At 38.9% G+C, this 14,276-nt stretch overlaps 1 protein-coding gene across 3 annotated transcripts in view; it reads left to right on the forward strand.

Annotated features, from left to right (window-relative positions):
- Nucleotides 1–14,276, forward strand: part of ptprk (protein tyrosine phosphatase receptor type K) — a 108,493-nt gene that overhangs the window by 49,478 nt on the left and 44,739 nt on the right. For all 3 annotated transcript variants that reach the window (XM_030720845.1, XM_030720846.1, XM_030720847.1), the window contains exons 4-9: nucleotides 1,529–1,689; nucleotides 2,960–3,011; nucleotides 3,101–3,159; nucleotides 7,717–7,798; nucleotides 9,300–9,415; nucleotides 10,399–10,573. In XM_030720845.1, the coding sequence (XP_030576705.1) occupies nucleotides 1,529–1,689; nucleotides 2,960–3,011; nucleotides 3,101–3,159; nucleotides 7,717–7,798; nucleotides 9,300–9,415; nucleotides 10,399–10,573 (645 nt within the window). The remainder of the gene's footprint in view (nucleotides 1–1,528; nucleotides 1,690–2,959; nucleotides 3,012–3,100; nucleotides 3,160–7,716; nucleotides 7,799–9,299; nucleotides 9,416–10,398; nucleotides 10,574–14,276) is intronic.

A 14,276-nucleotide genomic window follows, 5' to 3' on the forward strand; every position in this document is an offset into this window, starting at 1 on the left:
TCTCCAATCAGGAATTCCAAACCAAAGGATATTTAGTTTATGATAATATACATTTTTAAATAGGTGATTAATCAAAAAGACATGCTAGCTAATCAATATACCCTTCAAAGAATTAGAGTTAATCGCTAACATGGGCTAGTTTCTCTGAATTTGTGATGAGCTAATGTGAGATTGTGAGATTAAACATCAAGCAGGGCAGGATCATATTTTTATCATATTTCATTGCATCAACATCTGTTTGAGGTCTGAGCTGATTACTAGAACATCTGGAAGGACAGCCTGACTGTCCTGTCAGTACACCCAGATTATTCCCTACAGTCAGTTACCACGGTATAGTACTCAGTAAGCTAACAAAGTACCTGAAGTACATTTATTCTTGGCTTGCTCATGTTGTAGAGAATGAAACATTTCGCCAGTGTCTCATCATGTTAGCGTAACAAAAATGACTGATTTGCATGTGATTTTAGCATTGAAGGGGCCAGCATATTGTAAACAAAAGAAGTAACAGCAGAAAACCATCGCCTAGAGAACAGCTATGAAACATGCTACTAATCATGTAACCAGAGTGCAAAATGCTTTGTGACAATTTGGTGGTTCCAGTGCCTCAAATGGGATGGTTCAGCAGATTGCTGTTGGTTTTTCTTTTCTTTTCTTTTCTTTTCTTTATTACTGCCATAAAATGACTGTTTAAGCCCTTATGTATATTAAAAACTGGTGCACCCTGTACCCATACTTCTACTTCCCATACTGCTACTTCCAGGTGTTCTTCTGGTTTCTTCTCAGGAAGCAGCAAACTTTTAGCTTCCTCTCTTTTTTCAATTTATCCAGTTATTCCTCTCTTCTTTCATTGGTGTTTGCTTCCAACCCTTTGCCAAGTCACTTTCACACACCCCTTCTGCTGCACTTACTGGAACAATTTCCCCATTGGAGGTGTTCTCAACCTGTGCTGGGCTCCTGTTAGTGAAACCAAAATTTGCAAAGGGTAATGCGTGGCCCAAATTTATTAGCGTGACTTGGGCTAAGGGTAGGCGATCATTCAGTACCTGGGTTACCTTACAAATTCAGCAGTCATTCTTTTAAATCTATAACTAGTGCTGAGTGACAGCACTACAGAGGACCTCCTGTAAAGTAAACTTTTTGGTGGTAAGCCTATGGTAAATTGCATTAAAATGTCATATGTGCATTGGGTATTTTGGTTCCATTATTTGTAAAACACTAAGATTTAAAATGACTTTAGACTGTTAGTTTAAACACACAGAAGCAGTCGGTTGCTCATGTAGGTACGTGTAACTCAAGCTGTGGCCATACAGCCCACTCTTTGGCAAGTGCAGTTACAGTACTCACATAGATGGCACCCTTGCTAGTCTGTTCAGGCACTGGATTTCAGAAGTTATGTGTTGGCACAAGCACAAGCAGCTGCAGACAAAATGAGCTGATTCATCGCTCTTGATGCGGTCAGATTTAAAAATGCTGTATTGTTAGCTTTTCAACTGTGGTTACAGTCCTTTGTTTCTATCATTGCATCCAGGTTCCTACATGTATGTTGACATCTCTCAGTATGATGTTGGAGAAAAGGCCAGGTTTCAGCTGCCAGTCATGAAGGAGAACGACACTCACTGTATCGACTTCAACTATCTCCTCGCCAGCCCCGACGGCTCCAGCCCTGGCACGCTCAACATCCTGGTGAAGGTACAAACACCAACACAGAAGAGTAGATAAGATATGGAGTGGTTAATATATATACTTTATATATAAATATATAAAAATATTTATATATAAAAGTGTATATATATACTTTGCATGATTCACAGTTTAAAATAATCCTTATTTATCTTATACTGGGCTTTGGTGCAGCCTCTTGTTTCATCTGTTATCTGAAACAAGCTGTGTTGTTCTCTTCTGCCTCCCATTGAGCCAACTTTCTTCTGATTGGCTCATAAACAGAAAATACAGCAGCTGTGTTGGGTTTCTATGCTGACAGCTATGTGCCTGAGATAGCCACATTAATGTTGCAAATTCTCTTTGACGTCATATAGATCCAAGAGTAGAAAATAAAATGCTGGCAAAACTGCTGGTTTAAAGCAGTCTAGAACTGGAGCTGTTAGCTCACAAGGATTTACTTGCACTGACCTCAATATTTGAAACTTTGGCCATATATATATCCACAGCCTTAATCGTTAATATATAACAGAAAACAAGGAAAAGCATAATAGGCCTGATTAAATGGACTGAGGATTATATTTATTTGGTTTCCCTCTGACTAGCAAACAAACCAGCTGAATCAAGACCAAATGTATACCTCCACCAGCCACTATACAGCAGGTTGCATTCTCTGAGGCTAGATATTATAGAGCACAAGCTGGATTGCATTATTCTAAATTAATTAAAGCGGTTTGTTTGTCACAAAAGCAGATGGTGACCAAAGCTTCTCAATTTAAAACAAAACAAGACAATACTGGATTTATGGGAATTTTTGGTTTTGGTTTTATGAAACATCCCCACAATTATTGCAGCTAACATGCAAGAGAGGCTGCTGATTGCCTTGACCAAGAGTTTGTACAAGGATGCCTAATAAAGTATTAGTTTATTTCACAATTAAACTTGTCTTTTAAAACACCACACATCCCTAAAAGTAGGCATATCTGGCACAGTGAAGGCTGTATTTCATACTGCAATCTATTCCGCTTGAGTTATTTCTACAGCACTTCTGCCTTTTTCTATAATCTTTTCTTTTCTTTTTGTGAATGTTCTTAGAAAACATATTAACATAAGATTGCAGTTTCACTACAATTTGCTGGCTAGAGCCAGGTGAGTTGTAATAAACCAAGAAAAAGATGCCTGATTGGAATCGAAAAGAGGCCTCGGTGGGTAAATCGTCAATTGCAGTGGGCTGCGTTCTTATAGGTTCATTCTTGTGCAAACTATTTTGTGACAGATTGTGTTTGTGCTTTATTTCTAGGTGAACAAGGGTCCCTTGGCCAACCCTATATGGAATGTGACGTCCTACACTGGTAAAGACTAGCTCAGAGCATTCTTCAGTCTGATTGAATTCAATGTTGGGATTTTATTTGCTTATTTTGACTCTAATGTTGTCATCCAGGTAAAGACTGGCTGAGAGCTGAACTCGCTGTTTCCACCTTCTGGCCTAATGAATATCAGGTAAAGCCATAACGTTACAACCAGCAACTACACATGTAGAACATTCCCCTATCTTGTATATTTCTTTATTTTCCATTACATGATGTGAAAACACAGATGCCACACAGACACACACACACACATAAAGGCAAACAGATGCACGTGCTGTGAGGCAGGCAGCTGATTTTATTTGTGTTGACTGAGGCTCAGGAGGTGGCGATTAGGCTAGAAAGACACTTAGAAAGATGAGCCGGATCTGTGTGTTTATGTGTGCACATGTTGGCATGCATAGGGGTGTCACCATGCCGGACACTGACAGCGTTGTCATTGCCCTATGGTCTTGTTTATGTGTTTTTAATGAGCAGCTGTCTGACCTGACCCTGAACATGAGATTCACATAGGAGAATTTATTGCAGGAATATTGTCATAGGTTGCATTATACCAAACTTGTTTTGTCTCTTCCTTTTTCTTAATTTATGTCAGTCAACGTGATCTGTGTGATTTCATTGGCTGATCATGTTAACACACACAGCCAGGGGACTGTATAATATTACTATAAAGTGAAGTGTAAGAACATCCTCCAAATGGCCCATCTGGAGCCCAGTCCCCCTAAGCGGAGATCACCAGCATGAAACCCGTGTGTCAACATGTTTTAATTGGAACATAATCATCCAGGTTTGCTGAGGATTATATAGGTTTTGAGCCTGGGAAACAGGTTATTGGATGTGAGAGTATGAAGTTATTTTATCATGTTCAAACATGTTTCTCTGTTGGCACTTTAGCGTCAGCTGTAATGAGACTCGTTTCACCAGGGGAAGACCTGTCACACGCAAGAGCAGACGCACATACAAAATGCAGACAAAGCCACATAGCATTGTTAAAGAGGACCTTGTCATTGCACATTTTGTCTTTATTGGTTCTTTCTTTTAAGTTCAAACTTAACAATGCCTTCAGTTACTGAAGGAGTTTCTGGACTATCTCCAGACTGCAATGTAGAAACTAGTTTATTTTATCATAGCTCAAACAACTTCTGGTTAATCATTTGTTAATTAGGTGATGATAATATTTGAGGACAGTTTGATATCTGAGTAAAAAGCTATCCCAAAACTTCCTGGTTTAAGTCATATGTTTTTTTTCCTGTATGTGATAGTAAATCTTGGGACCTGCTCTACCTCCTGAGCTACAGCCACCCTTAGCGGCACTGATAAGATTTTTTCTTTGTTTTCCATCACTATTTAACATGACGTGAAAATGTTGCTTTCCTGCAGCTCTAAACTTGTTTGACTCAGTGCTCATACATGCACATACTGTATCTGAGTGATATATTCTCTAGGGTAATGATATGTCAGTCTGTAGGTTTTAACAATTCAGAGAACAATAAAATTGCTCTACACTGATTGGATTGGTCAGTCTGTGAGTGTTTGACCCCTGTATGTATCAGAGGTGACCACCATCAAATACTTGAACAGTACATGAATTCAAACAGCCTTATGGTATACAATTAACTTTTACAAGAAGGTAAAATGACTTCCATCCAAGCCACAGTGTCCCTAGGCATGTTGGAAGTCATTTCAATACCACTCTCAGGAATACACAATCATTAGCTGAGTGTAGATGTAAGACTAACTCAAAGAATTGATTTGAGTCATTGATTTGACTTCTGTGACTTACTTTACTGCCAAAAGATTTGGCCTGAGATTTGAAAACGTTTGAAGGTTTGATGTCAGGTTTCTTCCTTTTAAAGTTCCTAAATGCTAAAATTTAATTGGACAGCAACAGGCAGATTTTGTGTACTCAGTCCAGTGCAACATATAATTTGTTCAATTAAACTGACACAGCCAAATTCCAAACTATCCTGTGGGTTAGATACCACTCATACGCTGCAAATTCAGAAAGGTTGTTAAAGATTTTTTAATCTGATTTTGGAATAGCGCGCTAGTAAAGAGCCAGCCCTAAGCCATACACTTCGTTTAAGTATTATGCCTATATTAAATAGATTTCCTTTAGGCTATGTAAAAAGAAAAAATATTGAGATAATTTGAGAGGATTCATATTATTCAGTCCTTTTATTTGGGCAACATTCATTGCCCACACATGTGACCTGAGCTTGACCTCAGTGGCTCGAAGCTGAAAATAAACATAAAACATTAACATAAAACATAAACATTAATTTATATATTTTTATACATGCATCTGCATGCAGGTGTCTGGGAGGCAGGCAGACAGGCAAGCTGGCCGACAGACAGAGATGAAGGTATTAAAAGTCAGCTGATGTCTTTCTGCTGGGCTCCGCGGTGAGCTATGAGTGAAAGATGATAGGAGAGAGACAAGATAGATTGGTAGGGGAGGGAGACCAAGAGGGGGAGAGTGTGACAAGCAGGAGATGATAAGCAATGGGTAAACAGTTCACGGCAGATTTCCTTTTACAGGTGATGAATGACAACAACTGCTCACCGCCTTTCTCGCTTTCTCCCTCTGCCCCTCTTTTGATGGCTACCTCCTCTGTTCTCCTCCTTCCCTTTCTCTTCTGTTCATTAGGTGCTCCTTTCTGAGTAAACACTGTTAGAAAACAGACAGCAAGCGAAAAACAGAGAAAGAGAAATTAGAGCGTAGAAATGGAAGGAGTGGGAAGGGTAATGTATGGACAAGGAGGAGGGAGTGAAGAAGAGAGAGATGAGGATAAAGTGGATTTTCCTTATTCAGATCCTTAGTTAATGAGCTGGAGGGAAGTTGAAGAACCTGTTGACTGTTATGACTCCACTTAAAATCTGTACCTTTAGAAGCTTGCCAATCAGCCATGATTGCTTATTTCTTCCATGCCAACATACTAACAGAACTAATTATTTCATGGCAATATGTTCACTTTGTTTTTTCTTATTTATGTCAGATCACCCGTTATATTTTAAAGTTACATATAAATGAACTATGTTAATAAATAATCTCTTTCGCACAATTATCAGCTTACATTTAATTACCTTTGTCCTGGTGGATTACAAACCCTGTGCGTTTCCATTCCCCAAGGGAATCAAAACAAGTAAGACAGGTTTTTTCCCCAGTTCATTTGAGGACATTCCCATAAAGTTGAACCTTTCACTACCTTCTCCAGGTCTTTGTATTCAGTTCACATTGAGCAGCATCAGGTTTATTTTAGTTCTATTTTCAAGACTGGGCTGTTTTTAACCACATGAGCCATCCTGTGGTTTAAGGTGGCCTACACCATGTTTCAGCCACAGCAACTGTCCCTTTTGGAGGCTTTTCTGGTGCTTTTCGTAGGTACTTCCCCGAAAAACAGCTGAACTTGAGCTCATCCCTCATTGGTTAAACTCTGAACAATCCCCATTTAAAAACAAAGCAAAACAACAACTTATCAGTAGCAAGACGAAGAAAAGCAGACAACTGCACTCAAGCAGTTTTCAATGTGGAGGACACAGCAAAAAGCAATGCAAACATCTTAACTTTGTCCATTCTTGTTGTAGTTTAGTTGTTTTGCTGTCACATTACATTACCTTTAGAGTATTTTGGATTTTTTGTACACCAGAAACAAAACGCCTTAAATGGCTGATCAGGGGGCTGTTCATGCAGCAGAAAATCAGCTAATGGCAGCCTCCCATGCCTCTCATCCGTAACTCTGTGTGTTTGAAGTATTTATCAATTTTTGACCTGCTGGTAGCACAAGACAAAATTAGCAATCATCCTGTAGGGAACATAGATGTTAGCGCAATGGATTTATAGAATATAACCCCCGGAGCCAATGCTATTATCAAAGCTAAAAACAAATTGATTTATGTGTTTATTTTTATCATTTTCAGCCTTTACAAAAGTTCTCATCAGCTGATACATGCACACATGTTTTACAACTTATGGAAAACAGACAAAAGAGGAAAGGAAAGCAGAAATAGGCATGGGATAAAAGAACAAATAGATAGGTCATAGCCCTTTACTCTCTAACTTACCACACTGGATTTTATTACATACTATAATTTCTGTGGCAGCCATTTTATGTGTACCCAAAGAGATTACTATGATCCAAGAGGAAGTATCACATTCATCCTCCCTGCCTTGTTTGCCAGAATATATAAATCCAGCAGCATTCAGGGTGGCAGCTTTGTATTTATCCAGTTTAAAGCACTTCACCAGCTGCTTTCAGTGACTTTCTGTCTGCTTTAAGTTTGAATTGTCCATATTCAAACAAATTTAAATGACAGTAGTCTCACTTTGTAGTTTCCACTGCACTTAGGATACATCAAAACTGTTTTAAGTTAGGTTATGTCATTTTTTCTCTTACGCTTCTTCGTTGTTTTTGCTCTAGTTGCATTTTTGTGTTTTTGGTGCACTGTTTATATGCACGAGCAGTTGGATTTGCAAATTCATCTTGTTAAAGGTATCAAGCTCAAGTTTTTTTGTATGCTACTTGTAAATGCTATCAGTGATTTGTGCATGTAAGTTGTATGTGAATTTACTAATTATCACATTAAAAATGTGTTATTTCAAGATATCTTCATCTCAGTGATGATATTAGCTGTTTGAACTGCAATTGGAACAGCAATAGGCAAATCTCCTCTCTCTCTCTTTTCTCAGGTCATATTTGAAGCAGAGGTTTCGGACAGCAAAGCCGGCTTCATCGCAATAGACGACATTCAGGTGCTCAGCTACCCATGCGGTGAGTCATTAGCATGCCAGCAATTAGTCCTAGTTCGCTGGATAGACGCTGATAGCTTTGGCCACTAATTAGACTGTACCTGGGATGGTTTCTGTTGCACTTGAATGGGTAGATAAGTGGGAAGGTGACACAGGAGAGGAGGGATGCGGTGAGAGGAGATAGACAAGTCATAGAGAAAAATGAGAGAAATAAAAAAGGAGAGAGGAGGAAACACAGAGAGAAAGAGGGGAATAGGAGAGAGTGAAGCGGGAAATGAGACAGTATTAGGGCAATCATGGAGAGAGAAGATTCTGGCCACTCAGCAGTTCTCTCCTTTCTCTTTAACACACACACACACACACACACACACACACACACACACACACACACACACACACACACAGTGAACAGTAGCTTTCTTGTCTCTGCACTGACAGGAAAGAGAAGAGGGCTGCGATCCATTTTAAATTCTCGCTACGTCTCAAGTCTTCTTCTCTTCTTTGCTTGAGTGTTTCCTTACCGCTAGAGGCTAAAAAAAAAAAAAAAGAGCTGTGACGACAAACTGTAACTATTAACAGAAGGGTCCGTTAATCTAAAGCCATAGGCATGTTTCTGGAGAGGAAGCTATTACAGCTGCTTTTGTCAAATATCTAGTAGAAGCAGTGAAATCTTTCAGGACAATTCTGTTTCTTAATGGATTCTATTGATTATAAGTCATAAAAATAAACTGTCTCAAACCATCCCCTTGTAGAGTTTGTGGGGTCGTGGCATCCCTGTGGTCCCTGTCTGTATCATAAGTTGTCAATATGATGCTGAAATACATTTCAACACCTGGACTTGAAATCTTGGAATATATATATATATATATATATATATATATATATATATATAATATGAAAAACAGGATCCCTGGTCTTTTGAAGGCAGAGCAGCAGGGCTCTTAATAGGAAGGAGCAAGTATTTGAAAAGGAATTAGTACTTAGTCTCCACAGTGGAAGCATTCATTCTCACAGCTGCATTTCTGGACACACAGGTTTGTGTGTGTGCGCATGTTCACGTGAGTGCGCATGTGAGCTTGTGTGTGTGTGTTTTCATTCACCATAGGAGCTGCTATCTATGATTGCAATCACATCCCCAGAATAAAGATGTCATAGCTGAACTGCATTTTCAGGGTCTAAAAAGGCTTATTTCATTATCTTAGCATGGTAGTTAAAAACTGGAAGCTCTGTGAGTCATACGTAACTGAATGTGGCGTTGATGTCACCTGCCAATGGCAAGCCAATACTGTGCTTTGGTCTTCTGCAACTCCAGAAAAATATAATAATGATAAGAATGAACCTATTCCTCAGGGTGGCCTATTGTCCTGCAATGTATTGTGTGTTTGTGATAAGGTGACCGCTTTGGCACCTCATTTCCATTTTCAAGAGCAGAATAAAATCAAAACATTTTAAAGCACAAATACACATATCCTTGCTGTAAACTCAATCTGATTTGCCTCTGTGTTTGACCTCATTTCCTGCAGATAAATCACCTCATTTCCTGCGCCTTGGGGACGTGGAGGTGAACGCTGGACAAAATGCCACTTTTCAGTGTATTGCCACAGGACGAGACACCTCGAACAATAAACTCTGGCTACAGGTACAGCCAAGACAAATGCAAAACATGTTTTTTGTGTACTGTTATAGGATGCAAACCATTTGTAGCTATACAGGCTCTGAATGCTTCATTATGATCATGCACAGTTGGGTTAACTGGAAGTATGTAAATTGCAATAATATTTGCAGCCATTCAAGTGATTGGGTTACTCAGATACAAAATCAGCATATTTCGTCACTTTCATCTAGTAGTTTCTAACATTGGTATTCATTTTAGCCTACCCCAACACAATACTGTTGAATGCATTTTTTTTTTTGTGCTGAATATGACAGTAAAAAAAAATCAGTATTTCAAAAAAGTCAGCATTAGAGGCAGAAAGGCTAAAAAGCTTGACAAGTTAAAAGAAAAAACTTTTAATTAACAATTAAGAACATATTTTCTGTCATTTGGGTGAATCAGCCCTTTATTATGAGACTGTCCGTCTTCACAAAGGTGCATTTTAACATCCATTTAAGTAAGTAAAGATGAAAATGAATCAGGTCCTTCTAAATCTTGCATTTGCATTTTAATGCTGATTAATTCGGGCAGTTCCTGATAAAATAATACAAACATGCAGTATATAGCTTTATGCACTGGAATGGGTAATACAAAGAGATGAAACAGTCTACTGAATGTGACACCCTAAGGACTGGTATGTCCAATTATAAAGTGTCATTCACGCAAACACACAAATACACACTCACAGTCACAAGCACAATGACTGGAGGCCATACATCTAGCAGCTAACATGATTAAGAGTTTAATAGCTGCTGATTTCATTATGGTTCTATTGTAGTCATGACCTTCAAACCTGCTGTCAGCAAGGCAGAGGGGAATGTGTGTGTGTGTGTGTGTGTGTGTGTGTGTGTGTGTGTGTGTGTGTGTGTTCAGTGCTGGCTGACCTTGAGCAAGGCATTTAACCCTCCATAGCCACTGGAACACCTGATCTGTCTGTTTAAGTGCGTGTTTGTCTGTCTGTAATTCAGAGGAGAAATGGAGAAGACATTCCAGTGGCTCTGACCAAAAACATCAACCACAGACGATTTGCTGCTTCCTTCCACCTCAAAGAAGTCACTAGTCAAGATCAAGATCTATATCGCTGTGTCACCCAGTCAGAGCGCGGCTCTGGGGTGTCCAACTTTGCCGCACTTATCGTGAGAGGTGAGAATTTTGAAAAACATTTTCAAGGTTATTTCATAGATTTTTCTGTCACCTTCTTTCCTGCTCACCCCCCCCCCCCCCCCTCTAATAGTATATTAAATATAAGCTTGGAGAATTTTTTGGAAATACAATGACAGTTCCCAATTTACCTTGAATTTCTTCATAATTTTTAAAACATGTCACACAGAGATAGACAAAAGTAGGATTCTCAGAAGCTTGAGCCATTCATTAAATTTGTTAGCTGAAGGTACAGCTAACAATAGCATATTTTATCAGGTGTAGCTTGCAAAATAATTTAATTTAACTCCATGATGTTAATTTGACAATCAATAATTATAGTACAGCATGGAGTTAATAACGAGTCATTTTGGACTTAAGCATTAAGCTAAAACTGCATTTGAAGGGCAAAATATTTAGTCCAAGATCATTGTACGTGATCAGTAGTTATGCCTTGCAATGTAATATATAGTACAGATAATGTTTTAAATACTATACTGTGCTAAAAGGTATTTGAGGTCTCTAGACTGCTTATCATGTTATGTTAACATAGCTGTCATTTTGGATATGTGATGCTGTAGGGTAAAGTGAATAAGGCCCCAAAGTAACAGGTCTAGAGACCAGTCAGTGATCAGTCACTAAGGAGAAATGTGTATTCCTCGACCTTCTGGCAAATAAACCCCTTGCGATTGTTTTGGTCAGTAGCAGATTGTGAACACACCGACTTGTCTGCAAATACTCAGCAACTACTTTCCAAGTGTACTGAAACTGTGAAAAGTGCATTAATCGGAAAAAGTTGCACATTTTGAAATGTGGTGGCTACAGCACAGGGACAAAACTTTCACTTTGTGTTTGCAGACAAGTGGCTCCTTTCATCCAAACTATGTTCGACCGCATCAATCTGCTAGCAACCAAAGCAACCACAAGGAGGCTTTTAGTGCAACACACTCTTTGCGACAGATTTCACCTAATGACAGCCAGCAACCTCCAAGAACCGTTTGCCAACCAGTTGGGGAACACGCTTTTTTTCCCCTTGCAACCAGTGGTTGTATACAACCTATACGGCAAACAGGTCTGGAACAATGGGTACAGGACATCGTGTGAGAAACTCAGTATAGAGCAGGGGTGGGCACATGGGCTGTACCAATAAGTTGAACTCAGTTCTGTTCGGTGTTAATTTTATCTCTTTATAAGCTTGTTGGTGTGGCCCCTCACAACAGTCTCGGTTTCTCATGTGGCCCCTTGAGAAAATTAATAGCCCACTCCTGATATAGAGGATGTCTTACCTTAACCAGGACCTACTTTTTTTTTTTTTTTAAATCTGTAAGCCCATAGAAATAGTTAATAGTTATGTAATAATTCTTTGATTAGAAGAATAATGCTAACTTAAAGCCTACATGGTTACATGCATTATATTATGTGGAGATTTTTTGTTATGAAAAATGCTGTGCTTTGTACAACTTTTTGGAACCAAATTCCCTTTCCAATCACATGTACATCCACTATGTCTGACTTATCAAAAGTCACTAACACAATATAGGCTAATGAGGAGAGTTCATGTGGGAGTGCATGTAGATGTGTGTATTCCAGTATTGTGTTTGAATGTGTGTGCAAATACTCTGTGTTGATGTGTATATGAGTGCGAGGTAGCTCCATTGTTGTCTATGCCAACATGGGCATGTGTGACTGTGTGTGTATTTGTCTGTGAGTGTGGGTGTGTGCATGCTGCAGCTGTCATGTGCATCTGACATGTGGTTAATAAGGTGTCACCAATGTGTGTTTGAGATGGGATGCTTTATTCATTCACATCCAATAGCTTACATATTCAATTCATCTCCCAGAGAGAGATGTTGGAGGGGTGGGGGTGGGGGTGGGGGTGAAGGCGAAAGAGATTCAGAAAGAATGATACGGGAGTGGCAGAAGTGGGGGTGGAGTGGGTGGGGTGGGGAGGCAGGAGGAGAGCAAAGAGAAGAGAGGAGATGGTGAAGAAAAGTTAAATGTAAATAGCTCATTATCCAAAGAATATCCATATCAGATTCAAGAATATGTGTGAATATGTAAACAGCAGAGCAGAGACGTGTTTATTATTCTGCATAAGAAATGTCAGAGGAGAAAGAAATGTGAAATCAAAGCAAAAACGAGCACCATGAATATGAATATTAGATGGTGTACCTCAGATAAAGGTACTCATTCACTGTCTGGTGTAGGAGTTCAACCGAACTCTCTGTGTCGCTTGACCCTAGCACTGCCATTTATGGGGCTGTACATCACTGGGAGTGGACAGATTTGTTCTTTTTTTTAGTCAAGAAAATCTGGCAGTTTTGGAAGGCGATTTTTTTCTTCAGGGTCTTGCTGATTTAGTAAAAAAAACGTGAGTGGCTAATGTTTATTTATCGTGAACATCTTTTTTTGATTGCAAGAAGGGAAAGAGGAATGAGATGAGGAATTTGCACAGCAGGAGGTATGTGTCCGAACATGAAAGGAACAAATCTGCATGTATGAAAATAGATTCAGGTTCGGGAAGTGTGTGTAACTAGGAGTGTTTTTTTCTTTTCTTTTTTTCTTTCCCCTATTTTTTATTTTATTTTATTTTTTTTACAATAAGTAAGAACAATGATTTTGGACCTTTAGAAATTTTGGTGATCATGAATATTGATCTCGAGTCTGGTTGCTAGAAAGAAACCACAATAAAAGAATAAGGACTGCATGTATAAATGTGGGAGGAGAAGAACCTCATGTTTATTTATTAGATATATCAGATGGGAGATGAGAGCCAGAGAGAAATCAAAGAAACGGGGAATATGTTTATTTCACTTCTTGAAAAGTGTGCTCGTTGGAGAGTTGAGGCTCCTGCAGGACATTGATGACCATGAATATGGACAATGTTGCTGCATTGCTAATATTTTCATTCTGAATATTTTACTTTTTAATATTTATTTATATATTTATTTATTGGGAAATTTAAGCAAGAGGGAGAATAACTGGAAACGGGATATTACTTGAGGAATTGTAGATTAAAGAAAAACAGCAAAAATTAAGAATTCGTATGGATCTTTCAAAATTTGATATACATTAAAAATATTTGATAGCAGGGCACTAGCCAAGGTTTCATCTTCAAAGCCTTACAGTGGCTCACTGTAGGATGTGAAATTGCCCCACTACGGTTACTCACAGGAATAGTATATTGATATTTATAACATGTAGATGACAAAGATGTGCCATTATCGCATGCGGAAGCCATCAGTATCAGAGAAAAGAATCATATTTTGTAGATAGAGGTGCGTTGTGGGAGCATGCGAGGTGTGACAGGGGATTCCCAGATAATTCTTAGATGTACATTTTTGTCTCTCTTCCTTTAGTAGAAATATAACAGTATAAGAGGGCTAAGTTACCAGCTAACTACTAAGCCTATTTAGCATCCATAGTCTATACAGGTGTTGCTCAGACACAGATAACTGCTAAAAAATGCAAACTAAACAACAGAGCTTCACTCAAAAAACTCAAGCACAGGATAGCGTCTTGGATAGTGTCTTAGTACATTTAAGCACACAAACACAGCTCAGATACTACTTCAGTGACTCAGTCTAGCTAAGATGAAGCCTTGTAGACAACTAGTTGGCACCAACCTGTCTCTCAAAGCAGTCACTGCCCTAATAATGCATAACTTCAAACCTCTATACAGTTTTAATTTGTAGCTTAGAAAAAA

This window comes from Archocentrus centrarchus, chromosome 24 (assembly GCF_007364275.1).
Source record: "Archocentrus centrarchus isolate MPI-CPG fArcCen1 chromosome 24, fArcCen1, whole genome shotgun sequence".
In the NCBI taxonomy this organism is placed as follows: domain Eukaryota; kingdom Metazoa; phylum Chordata; class Actinopteri; order Cichliformes; family Cichlidae; genus Archocentrus; species Archocentrus centrarchus.